Source organism: Tribolium madens, unplaced genomic scaffold, assembly GCF_015345945.1.
Source record: "Tribolium madens isolate multiple individuals breed KSU strain unplaced genomic scaffold, Tmad_KSU_1.1 Scaffold_11;HRSCAF=98;Tcas5.2_LG3b, whole genome shotgun sequence".
In the NCBI taxonomy this organism is placed as follows: Eukaryota; Metazoa; Arthropoda; class Insecta; order Coleoptera; family Tenebrionidae; genus Tribolium; species Tribolium madens.
The window spans coordinates 435,838-447,126 of NW_025400975.1; the positions used below are offsets into that span (position 1 = coordinate 435,838).

General features: G+C 28.2%; 3 protein-coding genes across 8 annotated transcripts in view; 1 reads left to right on the plus strand and 2 right to left on the minus strand.

Moving 5' to 3' along the window:
- LOC123010091 (protein GPR107) overlaps positions 1–2,885 on the minus strand; it is a 4,924-nt gene extending 2,039 nt beyond the window's left edge. Inside the window, exons 1-4 of the mRNA XM_044406809.1 lie at positions 2,638–2,885; positions 2,477–2,587; positions 2,283–2,428; positions 2,049–2,226 (exon numbers count right to left, since the gene is read on the minus strand). Coding sequence (XP_044262744.1) covers positions 2,049–2,226; positions 2,283–2,428; positions 2,477–2,587; positions 2,638–2,718 — 516 coding nt within the window. The 5' untranslated portion in view covers positions 2,719–2,885. The remainder of the gene's footprint in view (positions 1–2,048; positions 2,227–2,282; positions 2,429–2,476; positions 2,588–2,637) is intronic.
- Positions 2,886–3,254: 369 nt separating this feature from the next.
- On the minus strand, positions 3,255–5,207 carry LOC123010167 (putative ankyrin repeat protein RF_0381). Of its 2 annotated transcripts, none has more exons than XM_044406985.1 (3): positions 4,990–5,207; positions 3,410–4,802; positions 3,255–3,356 (listed from the first exon to the last, which is right to left on the minus strand). In XM_044406985.1, exons 1-3 carry the CDS (start codon positions 5,008–5,010, stop codon positions 3,313–3,315), a joined length of 1,458 nt encoding a protein of 485 aa, XP_044262920.1. In that variant the 5' UTR covers positions 5,011–5,207; the 3' UTR covers positions 3,255–3,312. The 2 variants fall into 2 exon arrangements, with proteins under 2 accessions (XP_044262920.1, XP_044262839.1); XM_044406904.1 differs by having other exon boundaries at positions 3,255–3,362.
- A 2,498-nt stretch (positions 5,208–7,705) lies between these two features.
- Positions 7,706–10,683, plus strand: LOC123003950 (glycosyltransferase-like domain-containing protein 1). Of its 5 annotated transcripts, none has more exons than XM_044397046.1 (5): positions 7,706–7,809; positions 9,373–9,488; positions 9,549–9,825; positions 9,876–10,352; positions 10,398–10,683. In XM_044397046.1, the coding sequence occupies exons 2-5, from the start codon at positions 9,401–9,403 to the stop codon at positions 10,666–10,668; spliced, it is 1,113 nt and encodes a 370-aa protein (XP_044252981.1). In that variant the 5' UTR covers positions 7,706–7,809; positions 9,373–9,400; the 3' UTR covers positions 10,669–10,683. The 5 variants fall into 5 exon arrangements, with proteins under 5 accessions (XP_044252981.1, XP_044252964.1, XP_044252988.1 ...); XM_044397039.1 differs by lacking the exon at positions 7,706–7,809 and adding an exon at positions 9,289–9,321; XM_044397029.1 differs by lacking the exon at positions 7,706–7,809 and having other exon boundaries at positions 9,274–9,488.
- Positions 10,684–11,289: the final 606 nt, after the last annotated feature.

Here is an 11,289-nt window from a genome sequence, read left to right on the forward strand (position 1 = left end):
TATTTGTAAATTACTGGAAGTTTTTTTAAAATTAGTAATTTTTTTTAGAATTACTGTAATTCTTTTTGGTATTATCAAATTATTATAACAGAAATTAAGTTGGGATTGAGTTGTAATTACAGAAATTCATAAAAAAATATACGAATTAATCTAAAAACAATGGAATCACGATGGAATAATAGGATTACTGGAATTAAATTACCGGAATTATTTGTAATTTTTTTTAAAACTACAAGAATTCTTTTTTTTTTGGAATTATCATAGATAATTTATTCTTCTGAAAAATAGGTTAAATTTCCTAAAACTGTCAGAATTAATTTGAAATTACAGGAATTATTTGGGAATTACAGGAATTAATTTAAAATTTTGGTGGAATTTTATTGGAATTACTGAAGTTTGTAAATGGAATTAGTTGTACAGATTTTTTTCAAGTTAACGACCCCTCAGTTTCAACTGTTTTCATAAAAAGACTTATTTTTGCTACTTCAATGGATTAAAAGCATTTTTTACTGAAAAATTCTCTAATTTTGAAAGATTGTGTGAAAACAGCAAAAAAGTTTGTATTCGTTTTGATTGATTAACAACGTTTTTTACTGAGAAGTTAACTAAATTTTTCAGGTATTTTGCTAAAATCAAGCGAAAATCGTTGAATTAGGTTAGGTCTAAAATAAACTTTCTTTAAAATTAAGTCTGAAATGTATTATTGTCGCTTAATTCGATAAATTTAGAGATCTTTTCAGCGAGAAATTTACAAAATTTGATTGCTGAAAGCTTAAATTTCGGTAAATTAAGTTCGAAATGAATTATTTTTTTTTGGAATTAGAAGTGTTTTTCAACCAGAAAATAAAAAATTTAAATGATTTTGTCAAAGTGAAGCAGAAATTACTACATTACCAAAGTCGACTTTTCAGCGAGAAACTCATCAAATTTTAATGATTTGAAAAAAACTGAAAAATTCTAAATTAAGTCTGAATCTAAAATTAAGAGCACTTTTGAGAGAGAATATCACAAAATATGGAATATTTTGCCAAAACAAAATAGGAAATTGTGAAATTATTCCGGAACTTCATTATTTCAATTGTTCCGATGAATTTATAGCAAAAAAAGAAAAAGTAAAGCTAAAAAATTGGTAAATTAATCAATTATTTGATTGATTTCTCACAAAAATTTGAAAAATTATGTCAAAACATAGTAGAAAACCGTAGAATTATGTCGGAAAATGCAATATTTTCACCCTTTCCTTAGGATTTAAAGCGTTTTTTCATGAAAAAACTCAATTAATTCAAAAGATGTTAGGAAAATAGAACCCAAAAATTGTAAAATCAAATCTACAATGTTGTGGTATTTAGAGCGTTTTAGTAAATTCAAAATATTTTGCCAAGTAAAACAGAAAATTAAGTATGAAATGCTCGCTAAATTTAGTGCGTTTTTCCGGTAGAACTTTACATAATTTAAAAAATTTTCAATTGTAAACTGTAAACCTAATTTTGAAAACTACTTTCGCTGTAATTTTTATTTTTTTCTGTGTTTTTTTTATTGACTTATGTATGATACACTGTCAATAAATTGTAAGTAACATCTTTAATTAATTTAATTTAATTAGTGTGCTTGGTTACACTGTTTTTGAGAAACGATTTGAAAAAGTAAACATTTTAAAACTAAAGCTGAAAAAGAATTTAGAACTTGCATCAACATCAAAATCATTCGAATAAATTATCCTTCATTTTTTAATAAAATGTCTAGGAACAAAAAAATACACCAAAATTTTGACTTGGTTTCAATTAAAAAAAAAAAACAGACTATATTAAACCTTGTAATGTTAATCAAAAACAACTCTACTCATTTCCACATTATTGTGTATCAAATGGAAGTCTAAAAGCACCTTTAATTTAGTCAAGATTCTAATGCCCGATTCACACATGAAAAAAATAATATGGCAAAATCTAAAACTAATTATTATTATTTTCGCATGGTTCCCACCTATTTCGGTGCACATTAATATGAAAAAGAGTAAAAGCTTTAAGTTTTGTAATAAAATCTTCCCTTACACTAGCATTGTAGTAAGACCTTCCTTTAATAACTTTTGTAGTTATGTCAAAATCTAAGTTACTGCAATGATCAGACATTTCTTGTCGTTTTTGTCGATGTGCTGATAATACAGATGGAACTTCATCCTTATTTTTGTAAATATGTACAAGTTGTTGGTCCTCACATTTAATTTTAAGTCTAAAAATAGAAAAAGTCTTGTTAAAGCAACTAAATAAAAATTATTTAATACTTACTTTTTGCCTTTAAGATCAAGAATAAAGTAAATAATGGCCACATCGTTTGCAGTGCTTAGAGGGTCTTGTAAAATGCAATGTTCTTGATGACTACCAAGATATGGATTCATTGCATCGTTTATCGTACGATCTAGACTAAATCCAAACTGGTTTTTAATTAGTATTGTTGATACAACTGCAAGTTTTTCACTTACCACTGCCGAATCATTTTCTGGAAAGGCTCTGAAATTTTTAAGCTGAACATCTAAGACACCCCCTTGATAAAACCCAAATGTACTCAACGCGATGTACTTTCGTGCATCATTCTTAAAATTAACAAGAATTATACAAGAAACAACGTAATTAATTAACTTACCGTGATGTCTAATTTGTGTATTCGTCCTAAACACGAAACACAACACAATGCTAATACAATAATGTTGGAACACAGTGACATTTTGCACGGTTTCAGTGATAAAACATATCAAAAATTGTCATGTTTGAAGTAGGTGACGTGTAAATAAAGAGATTTTGCAAATATTTTCGTTAAAAAACTCATCCAAATGAAATTGTGATGAATTTTTTAGAGCTCTAAGAATTGACAACAGAATGACAAATGACAAATGTGACTTTACTACTAGTGAAAAAATACCAAATTCCCCCAGATTCATAAATATGGCGGATCCACAAATTATGGAGGTTGATTTAAATTTTTTAAATAGTTGCATAAAAACTTTTTAAGAGATGATAGTAGATAACAAAATAACTGAACTTGTGCAAAAATGCAAAATTTAAACTCTCATAACTTTTTTTATAGACAGATTTTTTAACATTTTTTCCATGTTCCTGGTATTGTAATTTACATAGGATGTCCCACCTAATAAGAATTCCGAATCTAATATCTCCATTATTTGCCAACGGATTTTAACACAATTTAAAATGTAGAAAATAAAAAAATTCAGCAACACAAATTACTACTAAAGAAAGAAATCATTGAAGTATTAACAATATTTTTTATTCAGAAAGGTACAAAAGAATAAACTTGAAAAAATTACACTACGACAAAAGAGTCTTCGTGACGTCCGTCAGCAGGAACTGAAACTAATAAAATTAAAATGTAACACAATTCAAAACAATAACATTCTTACCTTCAGAAAAGTTACGTTTTCGTTTCAATCTCTGATAATAAACGTCAAAATTTTCATCTTCGTCGGCTAAATCCTCGAGTTCTTTTTTGGCCGAGTTAATATCAGCGCCAGCATTAATCAAAATTTGAACAATTAAAAAACTGCGATTTTTAGCAGCTACTGCAAGAGGGCTTTCTTCCTTTTTATCATACGAATCAATTTGAAGCCCTTGTTCTAAAAGATAATTTACAAAACAAGTATTTTTAGTTTCGACTACTTTTAGTAAAGTAGAAGTTTCAAAATGGTCGTCCAGCAACACACTCTTCAACTGGGTTTTCATCTTAATTAAATTTTTTACACATTGAAAGTTGTCTTTCAATAAAAATTTCGCCTCCATTTTCGCTCCCTTATTTATTAGATATTTCGTAATGTCGTAGTTGTCAAGTTTCAAAGCCTCAAACAGTGGATAAGAGTTTTTATTGTCTGTGGGATTAACACTAGCACCATTTTCTATTAAAATTTTGACTACATCGAAATTTCCCATCCTTACAGCTGTTATTAAGGGCATATTGTCTGGAAAATTAACTTCGGCGCCATTTTCAATCAAAATTTTAATCACATCGAAATTTCCCTTCTCTATGGCACTTATAAGAAGTGTAGTGCCGTCTCGATATTTCCAATTAATTTCAACATTGTTTCTTAAAAAAAAATTAATTATCTCAAGATTGCCCACATTTATGGCCTTCAATACGGCAGTTGGCATCGTAATATCGCCTCCAAATTCGAATAAAAGTTTGATTGCTTCGAGATTCTCCTTTTCAACGGCTATAATAAGAGGAAGTTTTTTCTTTGCACCAGTCATAAAAACATCTGCACCATCTTCTAAAAGTTTTCGAGCTTCATCCAATTTTTCGGTAAAAATAGCAAATCCTAGAGAATTATAATAATAATAATTCAATATGTCTGTTCTATTATATTTGTGAGCAAGAGTTAGAGCAGTAGAATCATCAGAGTTTCGTTTATTTGCGTCAGCTCCCTCATCAATTAAAAGTTTAGCAACCTCAAAATTGTTTTCATCAACAGCAGCTGAAAGTGGTGTATATTTTTCAAACTCGTATATTGAAATTTTATTTATATCTGCATTATTATTTATAAGTAGCTTTATAATATCTAATGAACAATCATTTTTTATTGCCCAATGTAAAGGTGCATATCCATAATCATTACTGCAATTAACGTGGGCTCCATTTTCTATTAGATATTTTATTACATCAATGTTATGTGACTTTAACGCTAATGTAAGTGGATTATGATGATTATCAAAAATAAAATTTACATATAACTTCTCCGATACGTATTCTTTAACTTGTTTTAAATTTTTATTTCCAATCGCTTTACAGAATGCCTCCTTTTCCTACAACCAATTACACAATTTGAAAACAATACATTATTGTTAGACTCGTTCAAAAATGTCATAATTATTATTAATTATTAGATTAACATAAATTTAAACTTCATTCAGACAAAAAATCAAGAAAGTAAACTCCAAATAAAATAAAAAAAAACACAAGAAAAAAAATTGGTGAGAAGTTTAAACTTACCTCTTGAGTCGCTAACTCCATTGCAGCTTTTTCTAGACAGTATTTAACACAGAAACAACAAACTGCTTTAATTGATTGAATTTTTTGTTGTGTTTGTGAAGAAAAAATGCAAACTAAGATAAATTATGGTAACTTTGAGTACAACTTGAAATGAATGTTGGATGGTATTTGTGTTCAACTGTTCAACTTCAAGAGCAGATAGCAAGTGTTGTGTTCAACGATTATCTCTGTCAACGATGTTCTTCACTAACCGCGGCGGGAAAAATTCCCCAGCATACCAACGTTTAGTGTTAAAATCCACTAGATTTTAAACCTGCAAGTAGGTTTTCAACATTTATTATTCTTTTCCAAACAAAATCAGCAATACACTCTAGGCAAAAAAAAAGTAAAACATCTGTTCGCAAATATTTTAGTTCATTGAATTTGTGGAAGTTTCACTAGAAACTGGAAGCTATATAAATATTGTTTGGACTTTTAGATCTTAAAAAAATTAATAATCATAATTATTATTATTCTATCTACCTGATAGATATTTACTAATTAGAAACCTCACAGATTTTCAATAGAAATTAAATTTTTGTATGGGACAACACAACATATAAATCCATAAATTAAAATTTAGTCGGAAAAACTACAATTTTACACAATTGCGGACATAAAATCTTGGACATCAAATTATGTCAGTTGAAAAAATGTCAATGCAAGCCCCGCACGAAAAAAAAGCCAGTTTTACCTTTTTATGTCAACCGAAGTCTTTTTAGTTTAAAAGAGTCCTTGTTTTCCATTGTAATTTTCCGTTATGGGCCGAATCATTTTTTTTTATGAAGAACAATGATAATTAAAAAACAAAATCAATCTGTCCAATGATTTTTTTCATAGTTGCCTCGCTAAAAAACTATTCACCGAAAATATTTCAGTTTCTGGTTCTCTAATCATAACCGAAAATTATCATGTTAATTACACTGTAATGTCTTTTCTTTTACTATTTACTTATTTAAACCGGGTATCTGAGAAATGATATCTACAAAGTGGCCGAAACAAAATTTTAAAAAATCTAGTACTTATCAAATTATGGCTAAACACCTTTTTGGACTAAAACACTTATAAAGACACCAAGGCTTTAAAATGAAAAAAACTCTTTGGCCAACCGGTAGAGATTTTTATTTAGAGCAGCTTGGTATTTTTAGTTTTTTTCTGTTATTAAAAATAAGCTTAATATCAAAATTTCTCAGACGATGATTTATAACAGATGATTAGACAAATTCAGAGAAAGACTTACAGTAGGACCGGGGGGTTTGAGTAACAGACCCAAGAGCAGGTATGTACATACCTGCTAAAAATTATTAGATTTGTCACGTCTCACTCTTGTTCATCTTACATAATATAAAAACAATATTGATTTTTGTTGCCGTTGAAAAAGGAATTTGATCCAGATTAGCAACCAAATCAGAGAAAGTTAAACCTAGGCGTTTCAAGTAATTATTATTGGTTACAATAGGTAGTTACCTATTGTCTAATATTATTTATTTAGAAGGCAATTTATTTGTGAACACACACCTGGCTAATTCCCTATTACCCAGAATGATAACCTAGATTTCATTATGATTTTAGTTTCTATTTTTAAAGTCACTTCTATCATAAAACACAAATTTATGTGCTTTATTTATTAACTTTATTATTAAAACAGTAAACTCGTATTGCTGAACTATTTCCCGCTGGTGTGGGGGAACTGACAAACACCGCTTTACAGCTTTGATTAGTTGTGTTATTTTTCGTTAATTTTCAATAATAATTCAGTTTTAGCAAATCCTGTTAACTAAAGCAAAACACGGATCACTGCTCCAATGCATTTTTAACGAAGTGCCCATTGGAAATATTGATACATTTCATTAAGAAAACAGTCTCAAAACAAACTAAAGCAGCTTTAATCCATGAAAAGTAGAAAAAAATTAATCAAAAAAATTAATTTTTTATTGAAATAACGCTTTAAAAAAATAAATGCATCAAAAATTAATTAATTAATTAATTAATTAACGTTTACTTCAATTTAATGAATGTCAAAAGAAACAAAAAAGCGAATTCAGTTTTTTAGCTTAGATAAGCTTTTGTTTTATTCGGAGGCAACCATTAATACCTTATATTGTCTCCTCGAGCCTGGAAAAACGCTCAGTTTTTAATTGTTGTCTCTCGAAAATTTCCGTGATTTTGATAATTTAACATTTATTCGGTAAACAATGTTTTTAAAAAATCCATAGTCGACTGAGTTACTTGATAATGCTACTATCCTATGTTATGAATTTATCACGATTTCCATGTGTGTATTTCGATGAAGAAGAAGAAACAGTTGGATGAGACTGATATGCTGGAGTTACCGGTCAAGGAATTGACTCTGGATCAGTTGCAGTTGTTGAAGGTGAGAAACGGTTTTGAAGTTTTAACAGAAATTGTTGTTATATCTTACTCAACCCGTGTAAAAATTAATCAACCATCTCTCTCGCACAAAATAGCAATTGTTTTTGGAGCAATTTTGTTGGACACTATACCAAAAAATACCAAAATTTAGACAATAAACGATGATGAAAAATGAAAATTCAATTCAACCTTTACTGCACCGGATGGGTTATTTTCGTTAATTTATATTATTTTGGCCAAAAGGCCATAAAAATGAAAATTAACCTAGAGTGCGTTGAATTTCAATCTGACACTTTTGACAGTTGTTGACATTTCGCGTCAATACTCTTTAAGAAAATCAAACGAAAACGATAGAAAAACGATGTAAAACCCAGTTAATTTGCACACTGGTCAACTTGAAATAGTTAGGTAGTGATTTGTGAAGTGTTTTTAAGATTATAAAAGCCCAATATAAAAGAAATTTGGCCAACGAATGTGTAATTTAATTTAATTTTTTAATTTGAGGTTATGACATGAATTTATTATTTCTATCGACGTAATAAAAACTAGATTGAACTAACAAAAAATAACAAAAATTGTGAAAATTCAAAAATTGAATTGAACTATAATTAACATAATGATCTACTATTCATTATAACTAGGAATATGCTTAGGATTCTATAAGCTACATGCAAAACCCTCATTACTTTCATTTCATAGGAATTTTTATTTAACTTTTTTACAAGTAGATATTTTATCATTGTTTTTTATTTTTAGTTTTAGTACTATTTCAGAACCATTTAGCCATTTTAAATCTTAAAATTTAATTATGCCGGTCAGTGTATAATAGAATCATCTTAGATTTTGATGGAATGTTTTGAAACAAGAAAAGCTAAACAGTTATCATCCCTTGAAAAACCATCCCTATTTGTTCAAATGAGCGGTTAGTGACCTCTCACGAATGCCTCCTCAGTATCTACCTGTGGGATTATCATCACCCTTGACTCATTGTACTAAACAAGGCAATAACAAGAAAATTTTTAGTTATTCATGCCACCTCAGTACCTACCTGTGGAAAGATCTGAAAAACTGAAAATAAAGTAGGTTTAATTATAATTTGCAAACAAGGATACGACATTCCTGACAGGAACAAGTATATACCAGGTGAATAAAAAGTATGGAACCAAACGTTTTTTGCTTAAACTATTTATTTTTTGAAAAAACTAATTGAAGAGTGATAAACTAATATAAAAATGTGATGATTTAAAAAGAATAACATTTTTCGAAATTTCCTTTTGTTTTTGAGTTATACAAAAAAAATATTTTTTTAAATGGCAACCCACTATAAAATAATTTTTCTCATAAAAGCTATACTAATTTTTTCACATAAATTGCAATTTTGACAAAAAAAATCGCATAACTCAAAAACAAAACAAAATTTCGTTCTGAAAATACGATCACATTTTTTATATTACTTTAATTTATATTAATTATTATTTTCTGGAGGCAAATGATTAAAAATAAAACCGCTTGGTTTCATACTTTATATTCACCCTGTATACCTCCTGTAATAATAAGTCAAAATATACAAATACAAATTAACAAATTTACTATAACAAATTATTAACAACAATTTATTAGCATTTACTTACAGTTTTTACTTCGACGTGATTTGTTTAAGTATTAATTACTTCTATAATATTATTTTATTATTTATTAAAATTATTTAACAATCCAAATATTCACAAACAATAGTTGTCTGACAACTTAAAATGTAGTTAGAAACTGTTGTTCTCATTGCTTGAAAGAATACAGAAAGTGGTGTTTAAATTTTAACAAGGGCTCATTCAAATTGTCCGCGCTCACTGTTAGTACACACAGTTACCACTAGATGTGCTAAGTGTAATTTTCGAGCGACGAAAATAAACACAGAGTGCTTATGTTTTGTAACATAACCTTAAATATTCATAATAACAATCTGACATTTTTTAGCAAAAATAATTGACCAATTTCAAGAAGAATGCAAGTTTTGTCTTATCCAAAAGTTATGTTTATTGAGCCGTTTTACGGGGGCTCTCACAAAGTACTAATAGATACGTTCACTGGCAGTAAGTGTTATTTAAATTAGTATTTTACCTTTTTTTTTTAATTTTAATTATTCCCCTTAGGTTTAACAGACTACGAAATTATTACTTTACCAGCGAAGAAATGGCATTGGCGTGCACGTTGTGGTGCTTTAAGTCTACATGAATTAATTCCTTCTATCACTTCAGAAAAAATATTATTTTGTAGTTCAGTATTAAATTTAGCTGAATTGTTAGGACTTAGGCCCGATTTGCAGCCCCTGAAAAAAGTTGTATATTTCCACGAAAATCAGTTAATTTATCCAGTTAGGGATATAAAAGAAAGGGATGTCCAGTACTCATATAATCAAATAATTACCTGGTAATTGCATTCACACTGTTTGGGAAACTATTTACTGTTACAATTTTCAGTATAGCCGCAGATGTTGTTTTATTTAATTCGTATTTTAATCAGAGCTCATTTCTGGATAACATTAAAAAAATTACAAAACTTTTGCCTGATTGGAGGCCTAAAAACTTGAAACAAAAAATTGAATGCAAATGTCAGGTTTTGTATTTTCCCATGGATTTTTCGCATATCTCTGCTCATGATAAATTAACAAATATTTTACATATTGTTTGGCCTCACAGATGGGAGTTTGATAAAGGTCCTGAAGATTTTTTCAGCGTATTAATGAAATTGAAGGAAGAGAAGATTCCTTTTAAACTGTCTATTTTGGGGGAACCGTTTACAGATAACCCTCCGATTTTTACCACAATTAAACTAGTTTTGAAAGAAGAAATTTTAAATTTTGGCTATATACAGTCTAAATCTGATTATTATAATATATTGGCATCATCTCATGTAGTTGTTTCAACTGCCAAACATGAATTTTTTGGTGTTGCAATGTAAGTTTAGTTAATTTTTTTATTAAAAAAAAATTCGTATTTCAGGTTGGAAGCCGTTTATTGTGGCTGTTATCCTCTTGCACCAAATTCGCTAGTTTATCCTGAAATATATCCTTCAAACTGTTTATATTCAAACCTTGAAGACTTACAAAATAGATTAAAGGCCTTTTGTGTAGATCCATCACAAGCTGTTGAAGCTAGAAGACAATTAATTATAGATTTTGATAAATATTCAAGTAAAACAGTTGTACCAAAGTTTAAACAAATAATAAACAATTTAGTATATTTTTTATTTTATTTAAAAGAAAATCGTTAGTTGTAGATCGTTGTAAGTTGTACAATCCCTAGTAATATTGACTTGCTTATTTATTAATATGGTTATTTGTTAGTGTGTTAGATAAAATGATAATCTCGCTTAATTTCAATCTTTATGATTTTTTTGTTTTACATTATTGTTAACTAACACAAACTTATATAAATATCCAAAACCTAAGAAAATTTTAACCAAATTTTTAAAACAATAATAATAAATTAAGAAAGACACGTCTTATTTTTTTACTTACTCTAAAACCAAGACCGACAGAAAAAATAAATTACAAAAATTGTTTAAAAATAATGGGTCTTTTGATTAAAATAAGAAATGCACCATTTGGATGACGTATAACAAAGATATGACTTAAAATGTGTTAAGTTATTATAAGGTAAGTACTTTAAAATAATAAAACAAAAAAATAGCACCAAAACATGCAGTTTTCATAGCAAATTTCATAAAAATTGATTACTCCATTAAAAAGTTATTAAAGAAAATCGAAAATAATTGTTAAACTTTGGCGCCCTCTAATTTATGAACGGTGCAACTTGATATAGAGGTAATTTGGACTAAATCGCTTTATTTTCACCTTTAACTTGAATTTATTTTATATATTTTATAAAACTT

Excerpts from the sequence above, each read along its gene's own strand:
- LOC123010167 (XM_044406904.1), bottom strand. The coding sequence starts at position 5,010 with ATGGAGTTAGCGACTCAAGAG. Across the intron at positions 4,803-4,989 it reads TGGAGTTAGCGACTCAAGAG|GAAAAGGAGGCATTCTGTAA; the intron begins GTAAGTTTAAAC and ends AATTGGTTGTAG. Across the intron at positions 3,363-3,409 it reads AAAACGTAACTTTTCTGAAG|TTTCAGTTCCTGCTGACGGA; the intron begins GTAAGAATGTTA and ends TAATTTTATTAG.
- LOC123003950 (XM_044397046.1), top strand. The coding sequence starts at position 9,401 with ATGCAAGTTTTGTCTTATCCAAAAGTTATGTTTATTGAGCCGTTTTAC. Across the intron at positions 9,489-9,548 it reads AATAGATACGTTCACTGGCA|GTTTAACAGACTACGAAATT; the intron begins GTAAGTGTTATT and ends TATTCCCCTTAG. Across the intron at positions 10,353-10,397 it reads GAATTTTTTGGTGTTGCAAT|GTTGGAAGCCGTTTATTGTG; the intron begins GTAAGTTTAGTT and ends TTCGTATTTCAG.